This window comes from Salvelinus alpinus, chromosome 4 (genome assembly GCF_045679555.1).
Source record: "Salvelinus alpinus chromosome 4, SLU_Salpinus.1, whole genome shotgun sequence".
Lineage (NCBI taxonomy): Eukaryota > Metazoa > Chordata > Actinopteri > Salmoniformes > Salmonidae > Salvelinus > Salvelinus alpinus.
In genome coordinates this window covers 101,394,940-101,415,117 of record NC_092089.1, presented here as the reverse complement: position 1 = coordinate 101,415,117, position 20,178 = coordinate 101,394,940, and the positions used below count along the sequence as shown (strand labels likewise).

Here is a 20,178-nt window from a genome sequence, read left to right as displayed (position 1 = left end):
AACGGTGCAGATGCAAAGTTTGGTAACAGAATTTCTGATAAATCTCCCTCCGTTTTTTTATGTGACCATGTGTTAACTATTTAGTCCAAAGGAAGATTGAAAGATGCCGATGTCTGTAGAAAGAATGGGGTGATAGTTATGACATGACACATTGACTTTGAAAAAAATCTATTCTGGTTACTGAACTACATTAAGTGAAGTGGATTTACACCCGGTAACGGAATTGCGGTAACAAAATGTAAACACTACAGTAGAGCTCAGCACCGTAGAGTAGAGTTTAGTAGAGTTCATTAAAGTACAGTATAGTTCAGTACAGTAGTGTTTAGTTTAGTACCGCAGGAGGTTGGTGGCACCTTAATTGGGGAGGACGGGCTCGTGGTAATGACTGGAGCGGAATTAGTGGAATGGTATCAAATACATCAAACACATGGGGCCCACAAAGCTCATCACTAAGCTAAGAACCCTGGGCCTAAATACCTCCCACTGCAACTGGATCCTGGACTTCCTGACAGGCCGCCCCCAGGTGGTAAGGGTAGGCAACAACACATCTGCCACGCTGATCCTCAAAACGGGGGCCCCTCAGGGGTGTATGCTCAGTCCCCTCCTGTACTCCCTGTTCACCCACGACTGCATGGCCAAACACGACTCCAACACCATCATTAAGTTTGCTGACGACACAACGGTGGTAGGCCTGATCACCGACAACGATGAGACAGCCTATAAGGAGGTCAGAGACCTGGCAGTGTGGTGCCAGGACAAAAACCTCTCCCTCAATGTGAGCAAGACAAAGGAGATGATCGTGGACTACAGGAAAAGGATGGCCGGACACGCCCCCATTCACATCGACGGGGCTGTAATGGAGCGGGTCGAGAGTTTCAAGTTCCTTGGTGTCCACATCACCAACAAACTAGCATGGTCCAAACATACCAAGATAGTCGTGAAGAGGGCATGACAACACCTTTTCTCCCTCAGGAGACTGAAAATATTTGGCATGGGTCCCCAGATCCTCAAAAGGTTCTACAGCTTCACCATCGAGAGAATCCTGACCGGTTGCATCACCGCCTGGTCACTGGTGTAATGTACTTAAGTAAAAATACTTTAAAGTACTACTTAAGTAGTTTTTTTGGGTATCTGTACTTTACTATTGATATTTTTGCTAACTTTTACTTCACTACATTCCTAAAGAAAATAATATACTTTTTACTCCATACAATTTCCCTGACACCCAAAAGTACTCCTTACATTTTGACAGGAAAATGGTCCAATTCACACACTTATCAAGAGAACATCCCTGGTCATCCCTACTGTCTCTGATCTGGCGGACTCACTAAACACAAATGCTTTGTTTGTAAATTATTTGTGTTTGAGTGTGACCCTGGCTATCCGTCAATAAAAAAAAAAAAATGATGCAGTCTGCTTTGCTTAATATAAGGAATTTGAAATGGTTTATAATTTTACTTTTGATACTTAAGTACATTTTAGCAATTCCATTTACTTTTGATACTTTAAAACCAAATACTTTTAGACTTTTACTCAAGTAGTATTTTACTGAGTGACTTTCACTTTTACTTGAGTCATTTTCTATTAAGGTATCTTTACTTTAATTCAAGTATGACAATTTAGTACTTTTTCTCCGCTACCGGACAGCAAGCGGTACCGCGCCAAGTCTCAGTCCAAAAGGCTCCTTAACAGCTTCTAGCCCCAAGCCTGCTGAACAATTAATTAAATGTCCGCCCGGACTATTTACATTGACCCCCCCCCTTGTTTTTACATTGTTTATTATCTATGCAGTCACTTTACCCCTACCTACATGTACAAATTACCTCGACTCACCTGTACCCCCTATATATAGTCTCATTGTTGTTATTTTATTGTGTTACTTTATTTTTTACTATAGTTTATCTAGTAAATATTTTCTTAACTCTATTTTCTTAAAACGGCATTGTTGGTTTTAAGGGCTTGTAAGCATTTCACGGTAAGGTCTACCTACACCTGTTGTAATCGGCGCATGTGACAAATAAAATTTGATTTGATCATGAGATAAATAAGTTGTGATCTCGACATAATGAGGGGAAAAGAATATGTATTAATGTGTCCTCTCTGGACTTCCGTATCTCTGGATTTAGTACAGACCTTCACCAGGCAGGCAAACATTTCAGTCCTTTGCTAGCTGTGTTCGAATACACATACGTTTTACTACGTACTTAATGAGTACATACTGCATAGTATATACTATTAGTTAATTGTAGTACACTGTATTCTTTCAGTTGAGCATACTAGCGCTTAGCCTGTCTACCAGAAGTTGATGCTGTTGCTATGCAACCTAGACATTTTACGATTTCGGGTGTGTTCATAAATTCAATCTGAATCCAGAGCCAGTTGTCAGATTGTCTGTTCGTAAATTCCGAGTTTTTTGCTCTCCGACGCGCACACTGGACACTGGCTGAGGAGTAGTACCTCAATGACAGTCAAACACCCAAGCTAACTGGATAACGTTTGCTAGCTATTACTTCCAGACACAAATGAGAGAACACCTCACTCGGACTATTTTCCTCGCCCTAGCAGAGCTGGTTAGGCTGTTTTCAATTTATCCAGAGCTTTGGTGACTAACTGTGCTGCTGGTAACAATTTAATTACACTTTTTGCCGACTTTACTGACACCGGGCATATTCAACCGGTGTTGAGCGTTTGTAAATTCATCAGTTATTCTATGCTCTGGCACTCAGAGGAGAGTTCTCTGAAATCGGGATAGACAGAATTAACCATGTCCATTGAGAACGCACAACGACTATACCGTTTAGTTAAAAATGATGTGAATAATCAAGTCAATAAACTTTGGATAGTTAGATTATAGTTAATATACTACCTGGCAAGTTCGATGTATTAGTAACCAACTACCGCTAGGTAACTAACAGTAGCTAACATACCAGTACATACTGCTGTAAGGATAGCGTAACTAACAAATTGTCAGCCAACATAAAGTGTAAGTAACTTTTTTTTGAAAAGTCATTACTTTATTACATTGCTAAACATGTTCTTAACATTTGTCATAATTAGTTAAAGCAATTAATTTGTATCCGCTCTCGTCGGACTTGGGCTGCATAATTTTCCGCCATTTTCTTCAAATTTGCAAACGATGTGAAGCCACGTCAATTTCCTGAAGAAGTGCATTATGGGCCCAAACGTATGGAAATAGTGTCCTCTGCGTGTATACTTCATATTTTGGCGACATCAGGGAACTTTTGGCATACTACCTATATCCATACTATGACCAATAATCATACTATATACCCAATCACGCCACAAATAGTACGGTATTCTAACACAGTTCTACGGTCTGGTTCAATTTAAAAGAACGGAAAGAGAATCTTTCAACCAGGAAGTGAATTCAACCAATAGGATTTTGCAAAGCGTCCTAAACTGACGTCAACCCGGTAACGATGAACAACCGGTAGGATTGTAGAGAAATCTAGAAATCTGTGCTGATTTTCCGTTAACTAAATTGTTTTAATATACTCATCTAAAACGTGCAAACATCATGGTTTTCGATGTGAGGAGGTGAGTAAAGGATTTTGGTTCACAATTCGCAGGCTTAAATTACACTCGTAATATTTTTTATTTTTTTCTGTGCATGGAGAGAATCCCCTGCTTTCTTCTTGTTCCAAGTTTGCTAGCCAACAAGTTAACGGTATGATTGTTGCTACACCAGGTATTATATTGTATCTGCTGGCAGCTGCAATTTTATCGCGTCAGTAGTGTCCGAAAAGTTTTCCTGAAGAGCTTTGCCTGAAGAGATGCCCATTCAGACGAACTATTTAGCATCTAGGCTAACAGGCTATCATTCTGAAAAACACTAATGAAGGCACCTAAACTTTTCATTGTGAAATAAAACCTAATAGGGAATTTATTACATTACACATACGTTAAATTATAGGCTATTGTTGTCTTACATTGTATTATTTATGCAATATGTTATTTATTTTGTAAATATCCAAATACTTTTTTCCTTTTGTTGGTCCATTAAAATCAGCCATTACCTATGCTATTACCTATGTTATGATTCTACTTCGGTGCATGAAGGAGAGATGATGAGGACTCATCTGTAGGATGCAGAGTACTGGTTCATACTCTGTTGGACCTACAGCTCCAATAGACTGCGGTCACACACCCTAACATACACGTTATACCAGGCTGGTCTCATAGACTGGACGTAACATCAAATCCAAATAAAATTTATTTATATAGCCCGTCTTACATCAGCTGATATCTCAAAGTGCTGTACAGAAACCCAGCCTAAAACCCCAAACAGCAAGCAATGCAGGTGTAGAAGCATGGCGCCTAGGAAAAACTCCCTAGAAAGGCCAAAACCTAGGAAGAAACCTAGAGAGGAACCAGGCTATGAGGGGTGGCCAGTCCTCTTCTGGCTGTGCCAGGTGGAGATTATAACACAACATGGCCAAGATGTTCATAAGTGACCAGCATGGTCAAATAATAATAATCACAGTAGTTGTCGAGGGTGCAGCAAGTCAGCACCTCAGGAGTAAATGTCAGTTGGCTTTTCATAGCCGATCATTCAGAGTATCTCTACCGCTCCTGCTGTCTCTAGAGAGTTGAAAACAGCAGGTCTGGGACAGGTAGCACGTCCGGTGAACAGGTCAGGGTTCCATAGCCGCAGGCAGAACAGTTGAAACTGGAGCAGCAGCACGACCAGGTGGACTGGGGACAGCAAGGAGTCATCAGGCCAGGTAGTCCTGAGGCATGGTCCTAGGGCTCAGGTCCTCTGAGAGAGAGAAAGAAAGAGAGAAAGAGAGAATTAGAGAGAGCATACTTAAATTCACACAGGACACCGGATAAGACAGGAGAAATACTCCAGATATAACAAACTGACCCTAGCCCCCTGACACATAAACTACTGCAGCATAAATACTGGAGGCTGAGACAGGAGGGGTCAGGAGACACTGTGGCCCCATCCGATGATACCCCCGGACAGGGCCAAACAGGAAGGATATAACCCCACCCACTTTGCCAAAGCACAGCCCCCACACCATTATCGGGATAACTTCAACCACCAACTTACCATCCTGAGACAAGGCCGAGTATAGCCCACAAATATCTCCGCCACGGCACAACCCAAGGGGGGGCGCCAACATAGTAAAAGTAAATACGGGACACTCAAATTAGTATGATACACTACATGACCAAAGTATGTGGACACCTGATCGTCAAACATCTCATTCCAAAATCATGGGCATTAATATGGAGTTTGTCCCCCCCTTTGCTGCTATAACAGCCTCCACTCTTCTGGGAAGGCTTTCCACTAGATATCGGAACATTGCTGCTGGGACTTGCTTCCATTCAGCCACGAGCATTAGTGAGGTCGGGCACTGATGTTGTGCGATTAGGCCTGGCTCGTAGTCGGCGTTCCAATTTATCCCGAAGGTGTTTGAAGGGGTTTAGCCCAGGCCAGTCAAGTTCTTCCACACCGATCTCAACAAATAATTTCTGTATGGACCTCGCACGGGGGCATTGTCATGCTTAAACAGGAAATGGCCTTCCCCAAACTGTTGCCACAAAGTTGGAAGCACAGAATTGTGTAGAATGTCATTGTATTCTGTAGCGTTAAGATTTCCCTTCACTGGAACTAAGGGGTCTAGCCCGAACCATGAAAAACAGCCCCAGACCATTATTCCTCCTCCACCAAACTTTACAGTTGGAACTATGCATTGGGGTAGGTAGCGTTCTCCTGGCATCCACCAAATCCAGATTTGTCCGTCGGACTGCCAGATGGTGAAGTGTGATTCATCACTCCAGATAACGTGTCTCCACTGCTCCAGAGTCCAATGGCGGCCAGCTTTACACCACTCTAGCCAATGCTTGGCATTTCACATGGTAATTTTAGGCTTGTGTGCGGCTGCTCAAACATGGAAACCCATTTCATGAAGCTCACGACAAACCGTTATTGTGCTGACGTTGCTTCCAGAGGCAGTTTGGAACTCGGTAGTGAGTGTTGCAACCGAGGACAAACTATTTTTACGTGCTTCAGCATTCGGCGGTCCCGTTCTGTGAGGTTGTGTGGCCTACCACTTCACGGCTGAGCCGTTGTTGCTCCAAGATGTTTCCACATCACAATAACAACACTTACAGTTGACCGGGGAAGCTCTATCAGGGCAGAAATTTGACCAACTGACTTGTTGGAAAGGTGGCATCCTGTGACGGTGTCACGTTGAAAGTCACTGAGCTCTTCAGCAAGGCCATTCTACTGCCAATGTTTGTCTATGGAGATTGCATGGCTGTGTGTTAGATTTGATGAAATAGCCAAATCCACTCATTTGAAGTTTTGTCCACAAGGCAAAAACGAAAGTAGGGTGGTGGATGAGTGGGCATATAACGTGAACGTCTAGCAATCCATAGGTTGCAAGTTCGAATCTCCTCACGGACAACTTTAGCATTTCACCAACTTTTCAACTACTTACTACTTTTTAGCTACTTTGCAACTAGTTAGCATGTTAGCTAACCCCTAGCCTAGCTAACGTTAGCCACCTAGCTAGAATTCGTAAAATATCATACATTTTGCAAATTCATAACCTATAGTACTTTTTTCTAATTCGTAACATATCATACAAAGTGTAATTCGTAACATATTATACGAAATAGATGGACATCCATAAATTAATACATACCATAAGAAACATTACATATAGTAAAAGTAGTGGTTCAGATTTATGTACGGAATAATACGAAATGTTCTGAGACCAGGCTGGGCGTACTGTTCCAAATCACACAGCCATTGTTTGCACACTGCTTGTCATCAGGGCTGGGACTTGCCTGAGCTGTAAGAACGGCTTCTAGTTGTGTAATGTTGAATCAAGATAATCATTGTACCCGACACAAGACCCCGGTAAGTGCATGTGTACTTTAGAACCTGCTGTGTTGCGTTAAGACAGTCATACCTCAAACACTGACCCTCCTGTGAGAAGCCTCGTTATGGATATGTCGCTGATACTGGTTTCGTCCACAATGACACTCTATTCCCTACATAGTGCACTACTTTTGACCAGGGCCCTGTAGGGCAGTGGTTCCCTACTCCAGTACTACCAGCAGTACAGTTTGTTATAGCCCTCGACAAACAGACCTGATTCTACTTGTTAACTAATCATTTTAGGCCCTCTGAGTTGAATCAGGTGAGTTTATCCAGGGCTACAATAGAAAAGTTAGGGTTAGGGATTAGGGTTAGGGTTAGGATTAGGGTTAGGGTTACTGTTGGGCGTACTGGAGGACTGGAGCTGGGAACCACTGCTGTAGGGAATAGAGGCATTTTAGACAACACCCAAACACAGGGGAAGATCAGAGTTTACTATGAGTTGACAATGATCTAAAGTTCGAAAGACCTTTTTTGGAATGTGAACATTTTAAGGACGTGGGCTACTTGGCCTGGATGTAAGAAGCAACAGGCCATACGGGGGAGGTGTGGAGCGGATACTGTAGCCTCTGTGGTAGCCTCCTTGTGTAACCTGCAGAGACGGTGGCGCAACTGCTGTAGGAAAAATACACGTACACCGTTTATTATCTATACTGAACAATAATGTTCTAGAGCAGTGTATCCTGGTCCTGTAGTAGTTCTAGAGCAGTGTTTCCTGGTCCTGTAGTAGTCCTAGAGCAGTGTCTCCTGGTCCTGTAGTAGTCCTAGAGCAGTGTTTCCTGGTCCTGTAGTAGTCCTAGAGCAGTGTCTCCTGGTCCTGTAGTAGTCCTAGAGCAGTGTTTCCTGGTCCTGTAGTAGTCCTAGAGCAGTGTTTCCTGGGTCCTGTAGTAGTCCTAGAGCAGTGTTTCCTGGTCCTGTAGTAGTCCTAGAGCAGTGTTTCCTGGTCCTGTAGTAGTCCTAGAGCAGTGTTTCCTGGTACTGTAGTAGTCCTAGAGCAGTGTTTCCTGGTCCTGTAGTAGTCCTAGAGCAGTGTCTCCTGGTCCTGTAGTAGTCCTAGAGCAGTGTCTCCTGGTCCTGTAGTAGTCCTAGAGCAGTGTCTCCTGGTCCTGTAGTAGTCCTAGAGCAGTGTTTCCTGGTCCTGTAGTAGTCCTAGAGCAGTGTTTCCTGGTCCTGTAGTAGTCCTAGAGCAGTGTTTCCTGGGTCCTGTAGTAGTCCTAGAGCAGTGTTTCCTGGGTCCTGTAGTAGTCCTAGAGCAGTGTTTCCTGGTCCTGTAGTAGTCCTAGAGCAGTGTTTCCTGGTCCTGTAGTAGTCCTAGAGCAGTGTTTCCTGGTCCTGTAGTAGTTCTAGAGCAGTGTTTCCTGGTCCGGTAGTAGTCCTAGAGCAGTGTTTCCTGGTCCTGTAGTAGTCCTAGAGCAGTGTTTCCTGGTCCTGTAGTAGTCCTAGAGCAGTGTTTCCTGGGTCCTGTAGTAGTCCTAGAGCAGTGTTTCCTGGTCCTGTAGTAGTCCTAGAGCAGTGTTTCCTGGGTCCTGTAGTAGTCCTAGAGCAGTGTCTCCTGGTCCTGTGGTAGTCCTAGAGCAGTGTTTCCTGGTCCTGTAGTAGTCCTAGAGCAGTGTCTCCTGGTCCTGTAGTAGTCCTAGAGCAGTGTTTCCTGGTCCTGTAGTAGTCCTAGAGCAGTGTTTCCTGGGTCCTGTAGTAGTCCTAGAGCAGTGTTTCCTGGTCCTGTAGTAGTCCTAGAGCAGAGTTTCCTGGTCCTGTAGTAGTCCTAGAGCAGTGTATCCTGGTCCTGTAGTAGTCCTAGAGCAGTGTTTCCTGGTCCTGTAGTAGTCCTAGAGCAGTGTTTCCTGGTCCTGTAGTAGTCCTAGAGCAGTGTTTCCTGGGTCCTGTAGTAGTCCTAGAGCAGTGTCTCCTGGTCCTGTGGTAGTCCTAGAGCAGTGTCTCCTGGTCCTGTGGTAGTCCTAGAGCAGTGTTTCCTGGTCCTGTAGTAGTCTTAGAGCAGTGTATCCTGGTCCTGTAGTAGTTCTAGAGCAGTGTTTCCTGGTCCTGTAGTAGTCCTAGAGCAGTGTTTCCTGGTACTGTAGTAGTCCTAGAGCAGTGTCTCCTGGTACTGTAGTAGTCCTAGAGCAGTGTCTCCTGGTCCTGTAGTAGTCCTAGAGCAGTGTTTCCTGGTCCTGTAGTAGTCCTAGAGCAGTGTTTCCTGGTCCTGTAGTAGTCCTAGAGCAGTGTTTCCTGGTCCTGTAGTAGTCCTAGAGCAGTGTTTCCTGGGTCCTGTAGTAGTCCTAGAGCAGTGTTTCCTGGGTCCTGTAGTAGTTCTAGAGCAGTGTTTCCTGGTCCTGTAGTAGTCCTAGAGCAGTGTTTCCTGGTCCTGTAGCAGTCCTAGAGCAGTGTTTCCTGGTCCTGTAGTAGTCCTAGAGCAGTGTCTCCTGGTCCTGTAGTAGTCATAGAGCAGTGTTTCCTGGTCCTGTAGTAGTCCTAGAGCAGTGTATCCTGGTCCTGTAGTAGTTCTAGAGCAGTGTTTCCTGGTCCTGTAGTAGTCCTAGAGCAGTGTTTCCTGGTACTGTAGTAGTCCTAGAGCAGTGTTTCCTGGGTCCTGTAGTAGTCCTAGAGCAGTGTCTCCTGGTACTGTAGTAGTCCTAGAGCAGTGTCTCCTGGTCCTGTAGTAGTCCTAGAGCAGTGTTTCCTGGTCCTGTAGTAGTCCTAGAGCAGTGTTTCCTGGTCCTGTAGTAGTCCTAGAGCAGTGTTTCCTGGGTCCTGTAGTAGTCCTAGAGCAGTGTTTCCTGGTACTGTAGTAGTCCTAGAGCAGTGTTTCCTGGTCCTGTAGTAGTCCTAGAGCAGTGTTTCCTGGGTCCTGTAGTAGTCCTAGAGCAGTGTTTCCTGGTCCGGTAGTAGTCCTAGAGCAGTGTTTCCTGGGTCCTGTAGTAGTCCTAGAGCAGTGTATCCTGGTCCTGTAGTAGTCCTAGAGCAGTGTATCCTGGTCCTGTAGTAGTTCTAGAGCAGTGTTTCCTGGTCCTGTAGTAGTCCTAGAGCAGTGTCTCCTGGTACTGTAGTAGTCCTAGAGCAGTGTCTCCTGGTCCTGTAGTAGTCCTAGAGCAGTGTTTCCTGGTCCTGTAGTAGTCCTAGAGCAGTGTTTCCTGGTCCTGTAGTAGTCCTAGAGCAGTGTTTCCTGGTCCTGTAGTAGTCCTAGAGCAGTGTTTCCTGGGTCCTGTAGTAGTCCTAGAGCAGTGTTTTCTGGTCCGGTAGTAGTCCTAGAGCAGTGTTTCCTGGGTCCTGTAGTAGTCCTAGAGCAGTGTTTCCTGGTCCGGTAGTAGTCCTAGAGCAGTGTTTCCTGGGTCCTGTAGTAGTCCTAGAGCAGTGTATCCTGGTCCTGTAGTAGTCCTAGAGCAGTGTATCCTGGTCCTGTAGTAGTCCTAGAGCAGTGTATCCTGGTCCTGTAGTAGTCCTAGAGCAGTGTTTCCTGGTCCTGTAGTAGTTCTAGAGCAGTGTTTCCTGGTCCTGTAGTAGTCCTAGAGCAGTGTTTCCTGGGTCCTGTAGTAGTCCTAGAGCAGTGTTTCCTGGTCCGGTAGTAGTCCTAGAGCAGTGTTTCCTGGGTCCTGTAGTAGTCCTAGAGCAGTGTTTCCTGGTCCGGTAGTAGTCCTAGAGCAGTGTATCCTGGTCCTGTAGTAGTCCTAGAGCAGTGTTTCCTGGGTCCTGTAGTAGTCCTAGAGCAGTGTTTCCTGGGTCCTGTAGTAGTCCTAGAGCAGTGTATCCTGGTCCTGTAGTAGTTCCTGGGTCCTGTAGTAGTCCTAGAGCAGTGTTTCCTGGTCCTGTAGTAGTCCTAGAGCAGTGTATCCTGGTCCTGTAGTAGTTCCTGGGTCCTGTAGTAGTCCTAGAGCAGTGTTTCCTGGGTCCTGTAGTAGTCCTAGAGCAGTGTTTCCTGGTCCGGTAGTAGTCCTAGAGCAGTGTTTCCTGGGTCCTGTAGTAGTCCTAGAGCAGTGTTTCCTGGGTCCTGTAGTAGTCCTAGAGCAGTGTATCCTGGTCCGGTAGTAGTCCTAGAGCAGTGTTTCCTGGGTCCTGTAGTAGTCCTAGAGCAGTGTTTCCTGGGTCCTGTAGTAGTCCTAGAGCAGTGTTTCCTGGTCCTGTAGTAGTCCTAGAGCAGTGTTTCCTGGTCCTGTAGTAGTCCTAGAGCAGTGTATCCTGGTCCTGTAGTAGTCCTAGAGCAGTGTTTCCTGGTACTGTAGTAGTCCTAGAGCAGTGTCTCCTGGTCCTGTAGTAGTCCTAGAGCAGTGTTTCCTGGTACTGTAGTAGTCCTAGAGCAGTGTCTCCTGGTACTGTAGTAGTCCTAGAGCAGTGTTTCCTGGTCCTGTAGTAGTCCTAGAGCAGTGTTTCCTGGTCCTGTAGTAGTCCTAGAGCAGTGTTTCCTGGGTCCTGTAGTAGTCCTAGAGCAGTGTTTCCTGGTCCGGTAGTAGTCCTAGAGCAGTGTTTCCTGGGTCCTGTAGTAGTCCTAGAGCAGTGTTTCCTGGTCCGGTAGTAGTCCTAGAGCAGTGTTTCCTGGGTCCTGTAGTAGTCCTAGAGCAGTGTATCCTGGTCCTGTAGTAGTCCTAGAGCAGTGTTTCCTGGGTCCTGTAGTAGTCCTAGAGCAGTGTTTCCTGGGTCCTGTAGTAGTCCTAGAGCAGTGTATCCTGGTCCTGTAGTAGTTCCTTGGTCCTGTAGTAGTCCTAGAGCAGTGTTTCCTGGTCCTGTAGTAGTCCTAGAGCAGTGTTTCCTGGGTCCTGTAGTAGTCCTAGAGCAGTGTTTCCTGGTCCGGTAGTAGTCCTAGAGCAGTGTTTCCTGGGTCCTGTAGTAGTCCTAGAGCAGTGTTTCCTGGGTCCTGTAGTAGTCCTAGAGCAGTGTTTCCTGGGTCCTGTAGTAGTCCTAGAGCAGTGTTTCCTGGTCCGGTAGTAGTCCTAGAGCAGTGTTTCCTGGTCCGGTAGTAGTCCTAGAGCAGTGTTTCCTGGGTCCTGTAGTAGTCCTAGAGCAGTGTTTCCTGGGTCCTGTAGTAGTCCTAGAGCAGTGTTTCCTGGGTCCTGTAGTAGTCCTAGAGCAGTGTTTCCTGGGTCCTGTAGTAGTCCTAGAGCAGTGTTTCCTGGTCCGGTAGTAGTCCTAGAGCAGTGTTTCCTGGGTCCTGTAGTAGTCCTAGAGCAGTGTTTCCTGGTCCGGTAGTAGTCCTAGAGCAGTGTTTCCTGGGTCCTGTAGTAGTCCTAGAGCAGTGTATCCTGGTCCTGTAGTAGTTCCTGGGTCCTGTAGTAATGTAGAACACACCGTCCTGATGTCCACTGATACAGAGGTAACACACACACTGTCCTGATGTGTCATTGACTTTAGTTTTAGTAGCAAATTAGCAACTATCAGATCTTCCTGCACAATGAGGCCAATTCTGACCCAACTAGACACATCTTCCTGTATAATGAGGCCAATTCTAACCCAACTAGACACATCTTCCTGTACAATGAGGCCAATTCTGACCCAACTAGACACGTCTTCCTGTACAATGAGGCCAATTCTGACCCAACTAGACACGTCTTCCTGTACAATGAGGCCAATTCTGACCCAACTAGACACGTCTTCCTGTACAATTAGGCCAATTCTGACCCAACTAGACACGTCTTCCTGTACAATGAGGCCAATGCTGACCCAACTAACACATCTTCCTGTACAATGAGGCCAATTCTAACCCAACTAACACATCTTCCTGTACATTGAGGCCAATGCTGACCCAACTAGACACGTCTTCCTGTACAATGAGGCCAATGCTGAATGATGTGTGTTCAGAAGTTTGGTGTGTCTTGTGTACTTTTCCATGTGGCTGTCGGTGTGTTGGGGGTTAATAGGTCATTGCTGGGGTCAGATTTCAGGAATGTGTGAGGCTGCCTGGGCCTGTTTGTCATGGCTGTGTTTCAGAGCTAACATTCCGCTACTCTTCAGTAATGCTGCAAAGCATTCTGGGAACAAAATGTGCTCAGAATCCCCCCTCCCTCTCTCTTCTCTCCTGTCTCTCTCACTTTCAAATAACTTTGTCAAAAAACTCAATCATAGGTTGGTCACTTTTTGTCTTAATTTGGTACACAGAAACTCGATGCTAAGAGTAACTTGGTTAAACAGAATGGCACCGATTGGCCTATAGGTGGCGCTGTTATAAGCAGTCTCACTTAAATCCTCATATCCACATTTTGAACCAGAAGTGGTGTCTAAATGACCAAAGTCGGTCATGTCGGCCCATGTCTTAACTTAGTTTTGAGAAAAACTAAGGGATTGCTCAAAACATGGCTGAGTTATTGACAAATCAAAAATCTGTTTTTTTTTTACGTGTCCATTTAAACCACTGTAAATCCACTTCAATCAAATCCACTTGTCATCTCCATCATGGACATCCCTTAGATGAACCACACTGCATGTGATTTTGATATATTTAAAAACAAGGGAGCTATTAACAACTGTCTTTTCCATATGTAACGCTTAAATCCATCTGTACTCTTCTTCTCCTTATGAACCATAACTCAGATTCATCCAGATTTAGTATATAGAGGTTTTAATGGTTTTGTGAAAGGAAAAAAATAATAATTCTGGGAAAATGGGACCCCAGAAGTCCTACCGTTTGTGCAGTCATCATAGATTCAGTACCAGTCAAAAGTTTGGACACACCTACTCATTCCAGGGTTTTTCTTTATTTTCACTTTTTTCTACATTGTAGAATAATAGTGAAGACATCAAAACTATGAAATAACACACATGGAATCATGTAGTAACTCAAAGTGTAAAACAAATTAAAATATATTTGAGATTCTTCAAAGTAGCCACCCTTCGCCTTGATGACAGATTTTCACACTCTTGGCATTCTCTCAACCAGCTTCATGAGGTAGTCACCTGGAATGCACTTCAATTAACAGGTCTTTTTAAAAGTTAATTTGTACAATTTCTTTCCTTATTGCGTTTGAGTCATTCAGTTGTGACAAGGTACGGGTGGGTATACAGAAGATAGACCTATTTGATATTAATTATATATAAACTAAATAAGTAATGCTTTTAAGAATGATTCCCTGCTGCATTCCAAGATAAACAACCGACAGCACTAGACTTAACTTCATCCTTGTGGTATTTAGAGAGAATCATGGTAATGCTTTCACTGATTGCACCTAAAGGAAGATAGGTCCTACATGATAGAGTACTTACTTTATTATCCAACTGATCTGGTCCTTTCTGTCATCTTGTGAACCCCGTTCATTGCTGTTTTTGTTTTTCTAATCCCTCCCTCTTTCTTTCTCTTCCATTAGGTTGGATATCTACAGGAAAGTCCCCAAAGACCTGACCCAGCCCACGTACACAGGAGCTGTGGGTGAGTAGACCTCCACACACACACACACACACACACACACACACACACACACACACACACACACACACACACACACACACACACACACACACACACACACACACACACACACACACACACACACACACCTCATGGTTCAGCTGGTCTACTCACCTGTCAGAGTGCAGGTATGTACCTGTCACCTCATGGTTCAGCTGGTCAACTCACCTGTCAGAGTGCAGGTATATGTACCTGTCACCTCATGGTTCAGCTGGTCTACTCACCTGTCAGAGTGCAGGTATGTACCTGTCACCTCATGGTTCAGCTGGTCTACTCACCTGTCAGAGTGCAGGTATATGTACCTGTTACTTCATGGTTCAGCTGGTCTACTCACCTGTCAGAGTGCAGGTATATGTACCTGTCACCTCATGGTTCAGCTGGTCTACTCACCTGTCAGAGTGCAGGTATTTGTACCTGTTACTTCATGGTTCAGCTGGTCAACTCACCTGTCAGAGTGCAGGTATGTACCTGTCACCTCATGGTTCAGCTGGTCAACTCACCTGTCAGAGTGCAGGTATGTACCTGTCACCTCATGGTTCAGCTGGTCAACTCACCTGTCAGAGTGCAGGTATGTACCTGTCACCTCATGGTTCAGCTGGTCTACTCACCTGTCAGAGTGCAGGTATGTACCTGTCACCTCATGGTTCAGCTGGTCTACTCACCTGTCAGAGTGCAGGTATGTACCTGTCACCTCATGGTTCAGCTGGTCAACTCACCTGTCAGAGTGCAGGTATATGTACCTGTCACCTCATGGTTCAGCTGGTCTACTCACCTGTCAGAGTGCAGGTATGTACCTGTCACCTCATGGTTCAGCTGGTCTACTCACCTGTCAGAGTGCAGGTATGTACCTGTCACCTCATGGTTCAGCTGGTCAACTCACCTGTCAGAGTGCAGGTATATGTACCTGTCACCTCATGGTTCAGCTGGTCAACTCACCTGTCAGAGTGCAGGTATGTACCTGTCACCTCATGGTTCAGCTGGTCAACTCACCTGTCAGAGTGCAGGTATATGTACCTGTCACCTCATGGTTCAGCTGGTCTACTCACCTGTCAGAGTGCAGGTATATGTACCTGTCACCTCATGGTTCAGCTGGTCTACTCACCTGTCAGAGTGCAGGTATATGTACCTGTTACCTCATGGTTCAGCTGGTCTACTCACCTGTCAGAGTGCAGGTATGTACCTGTCACCTCATGGTTCAGCTGGTCTACTCACCTGTCAGAGTGCAGGTATGTACCTGTCACCTCATGGTTCAGCTGGTCTACTCACCTGTCAGAGTGCAGGTATGTACCTGTCACCTCATGGTTCAGCTGGTCAACTCACCTGTCAGAGTGCAGGTATGTACCTGTCACCTCATGGTTCAGCTGGTCTACTCACCTGTCAGAGTGCAGGTATGTACCTGTCACCTCATTGTTCAGCTGGTCTACTCACCTGTCAGAGTGCAGGTATGTACCTGTCACCTCATGGTTCAGCTGGTCAACTCACCTGTCAGAGTGCAGGTATGTACCTGTCACCTCATGGTTCAGCTGGTCTACTCACCTGTCAGAGTGCAGGTATATGTACCTGTCACCTCATGGTTCAGCTGGTCTACTCACCTGTCAGAGTGCAGGTATGTACCTGTCACCTCATGGTTCAGCTGGTCAACTCACCTGTCAGAGTGCAGGTATGTACCTGTCACCTCATGGTTCAGCTGGTCTACTCACCTGTCAGAGTGCAGGTATATGTACCTGTCACCTCATGGTTCAGCTGGTCTACTCACCTGTCAGAGTGCAGGTATATGTACCTGTCACCTCATGGTTCAGCTGGTCTACTCACCTGTCAGAGTGCAGGTATGTACCTGTCACCTCATGGTTCAGCTGGTCTACTCACCTGTCAGAGTGCAGGTATATGTACCTGTCACCTCATGGTTCAGCTGGTCAACTCACCTGTCAGAGTGCAGGTATATGTACCTGTCACCTCATGGTTCAGCTGGTCTACTCACCTGTCAGAGTGCAGGTATATGTACCTGTCACCTCATGGTTCAGCTGGTCTACTCACCTGTCAGAGTGCAGGTATATGTACCTGTTACCTCATGGTTCAGCTGGTCAACTCACCTGTCAGAGTGCAGGTATGTACCTGTCACCTCATGGTTCAGCTGGTCTACTCACCTGTCAGAGTGCAGGTATGTACCTGTCACCTCATGGTTCAGCTGGTCTACTCACCTGTCAGAGTGCAGGTATATGTACCTGTCACCTCATGGTTCAGCAGGTCTACTCACCTGTCAGAGTGCAGGTATATGTACCTGTCACCTCATGGTTCAGCTGGTCTACTCACCTGTCAGAGTGCAGGTATATGTACCTGTCACCTCATGGTTCAGCTGGTCTACTCACCTGTCAGAGTGCAGGTATGTACCTGTCACCTCATGGTTCAGCTGGTCAACTCACCTGTCAGAGTGCAGGTATATGTACCTGTCACCTCATGGTTCAGCTGGTCTACTCACCTGTCAGAGTGCAGGTATGTACCTGTCACCTCATGGTTCAGCTGGTCTACTCACCTGTCAGAGTGCAGGTATGTACCTGTCATCGTAAAGCTACTGTCATACTCCAGGTACTTCTCCATTAGTTAGGTGCAGTGGCGTCATGCACCCATTGTTTTAGCATGAAGTACGTGGGGATGAAGGGGGGTGGCCCCCCTCTGGAAGTTAGCGAATTTAGCATTTTTTCAAACACCAATCTAGCATGATAATCATTATGCCTAATTTTAAATATATTTTTCTGCATAGGTTATCTAGGTACACTTCCTGCCCCTCACTGGCAGCTAAAATCAAATCAAACGCTGTGGGGCCCTCAACTATAGAGCCCATCATGAGGGGCCGCTGTGGCTCCCGGGTGGCGTAGCGGTCTAAGGCACTGCCTCTCAGTGGGCTCCCGGGTGGCGTAGCGGTCTAAGGCACTGCCTCTCAGTGGGCTCCCGGGTGGCGCAGGGGTCTAAGGCACTGCCTCTCAGTGGGCTCCCGGGTGGCGCAGCGGTCTAAGGCACTGCCTCTCAGTGGGCTCCCGGGTGGCGCAGCGGTCTTAGGCACTGCCTCTCAGTGGGCTCCCGGGTGGTGCAGGGGTCTAAGGCACTGCCTCTCAGTGGGCTCCCGGGTGGCGCAGCGGTCTTAGGCACTGCCTCTCAGTGGGCTCCCGGGTGGCGCAGCGGTCTAAGGCACTGCCTCTCAGTGCTAGAGGCGTCACTACCAGACACCCTGTTTCCAATCCAGTTTGTATCACCACCGGCTGTGAGTCCTATAGGGCGGCTAACAACTGGCCCAGCGTCGTCCGGGTTTGGCCGGTGTAGGCCGTCATTGTAAATAAGAACAAATTCTTAACTGACTTGCCTGGTTAAATAAATGTTAAATAAAAAAATGTAAAAAAAATTGCCACATCCAAACCCCCCCACCACCTTGCAAGAGAAACATTTTAGCCGCCCCCCCCCCCCCCCTCGTGACAGCGAAGAGAGAAATGTTTAGTTTCCTGCAATTATACACATTTTGCCATGGGGCAGAGAGAAGATAAAAAATAAATATATATATCGCAAATTTCCTGCAATTCTACACAATTTGAAAATAAGGTGGAGGCAAATGTTTGCGTTTTTTTAAATATAACTGAAGTTCAATGGGGCCCACCCCTTTGGGTAATTCCACCATGCTTACTTCACTGACGATTCTGCACACACTAGATGTATCTAGCGTCCTGCCCAGTCATCTCTAGGGAGAATGGGGGGGAAAGTCATTTTTCTCTTAAATAATTTTAATAAAACGTTGGGCTTAAAATATACATTTTTGTAATTGAACATCTGAAAATGTTATAACAGGACACATCTGAGTGGGAACGTGCCTCCTGAACTTCCTTTTGAAAACACACGTTCACCACTGGCTAGGAGGATACCTGTCATTACTCAGGTGAAACGTAACCGTGTGTCAGAGAATGCTAATGATTACCTGTGCCCCGCCTCCTCAGCCCTCAGGCGTTCTAGAACTGTCAGTCCTCTGGTATCCGGTGGAATCTTTCTGTTTCTTTGTTCTGTCATGTTGTTTTCCTGTTTCATCACCAGGCTGTCACTGTGTCAGGCGCCTGACAGTGATTAAACACGGGGATTACTAGGAGATCAGCTATGTGGTTGTTTTGTTTGTTACCTAATCATTACTGGAATCGATTCATCATTGGCCCATCCCTGATGACATCGAGGGAGAACTTTGACAGTAATTTTTTTTATAAAGCCTTTTTTACATCAGCTGATATCTCAAAGTGCTGTACAGAATCGCAGCCTAAAACCCCAAACAGCAAGCAATGCAGGTGTAGAAGCACGGTGGCTAGGAAAAACTCCCTAGAAAGGCCAGAACCTAGGAAGAAACCTAGAGAGGAACCAGGCTATGAGGGGTGGCCAGTCCTCTTCTGGCTGTGCCGGGTGGAGATTATAACAGAACATGGCCAAGATGTTCAAATGTTCATAAATGACCAGCAGGGTCAAATAATAATAATCACAGTAGTTGTCGAGGGTGCAACAAGTCAGCACCTCAGGAGTAAATGTCAGTTGGCTTTTCATAGCCGATCATTGAGAGTATCTCTACCGCTCCTGCTGTCTCTAGAGAGTTGAAAACAGCAGGTCTGGGACAGGTAGCACGTCCGGTGAACAGGTCAGGGTTCTATAGCCGCAGGCAGAACAGTTGAAACTGGAGCAGCAGCACGGCCAGGTGGACTGGGGACAGCAAGGAGTCATCAGGCCAGGTAGTCCTGAGGCATGGTCCTAGGGCTCAGGTCCTCCGGGAGGGGAGGGACAGAGAGGGGGAATTAGAGGGAGAATACTTCAATTCACACAGGACACCTGATAAGACAGGAGATTGACACCAGATATAACAGACGGACAGCAGCATGTGAGGTAGCAGCATGTGTACACAGAGCAGAGGGGGGATGAACAGAGGAGGAAGAGCAGCATGTGTACACAGAGCAGAGGGGGGGAGAACAGAGGAGGAAGAGCAGCATGTGTACACAGAGCAGAGGGGGGGAGAACAGGAGGAAGAGCAGGATGTGTACACAGTGCAGAGGGGGGATGAACAGAGGAGGAAGAGCAGCATGTGTACACAGAGCAGAGGGGGGAAGAACAGAGGAGGAAGAGCAGCATGTGTACACAGAGCAGAGGGGGGATGAACAGAGGAGGAAGAGCAGCATGTGTACACAGAGCAGAGGGGGGAAGAACAGAGGAGGAAGAGCAGCATGTGTACACAGAGCAGAGGGGGGAAGAACAGAGGAGGAAGAGCAGCATGTGTACACAGAGCAGAGGGGGGGAGAACAGGAGGAAGAGCAGGATGTGTACACAGTGCAGAGGGGGGATGAACAGAGGAGGAAGAGCAGCATGTGTACACAGAGCAGAGGGGGGATGAACAGAGGAGGAAGAGCAGCATGTGTACACAGTGCAGAGGGGGGATGAACAGAGGAGGAAGAGCAGCATGTGTACACAGAGCAGAGGGGGGATGAACAGAGGAGGAAGAGCAGGGAAAAATAGCAACTACAGATTACTCATCCAGAGATCTTCTGGCAGAATGTCGTTATAAGATATCTGATGGCAAACATTTAGTAGGGGATTGCATTTAGTAGGGGAGTGCATTTAGTGGGGGATTGCATTTAGTAGGGGAGTGCATTTAGTAGGGGAGTGCATTTAGTAGGGGAGTGCATTTAGTGGGGGATTGCATTTAGTGGGGGATTGCATTTAGTGGGGGATTGCATTTAGTGGGGGATTGCATTTAGTAGGGGAGTGCATTTAGTAGGGGAGTGCATTTAGTAGGGGAGTGCATTTAGTAGGGGAGTGCATTTAGTGGGGGATTGCATTTAGTGGGGGATTGCATTTAGTAGGGGATTGC

The 20,178-nt window shown here is 46.4% G+C and overlaps 1 protein-coding gene and 1 long non-coding RNA gene across 2 annotated transcripts in view; one reads left to right on the top strand and one right to left on the bottom strand.

The window, feature by feature from the left end:
* The first annotated feature begins 3,258 nt into the window (after positions 1 to 3,258).
* Positions 3,259 to 20,178, top strand: part of ergic1 (endoplasmic reticulum-golgi intermediate compartment 1) — a 59,518-nt gene continuing 42,598 nt past the window's right edge. Inside the window, exons 1-2 of the mRNA XM_071399795.1 lie at positions 3,259 to 3,558; positions 14,203 to 14,264. Of these exons, the coding sequence (XP_071255896.1) occupies positions 3,539 to 3,558; positions 14,203 to 14,264 (82 nt within the window). The 5' untranslated portion in view covers positions 3,259 to 3,538. The remainder of the gene's footprint in view (positions 3,559 to 14,202; positions 14,265 to 20,178) is intronic.
* On the bottom strand, positions 4,222 to 18,390 carry LOC139574845 (uncharacterized). Its single transcript, XR_011674836.1, has 2 exons — positions 18,262 to 18,390; positions 4,222 to 4,780 (listed from the first exon to the last, which is right to left on the bottom strand). It is a non-coding gene; the product is annotated as an uncharacterized lncRNA (long non-coding RNA).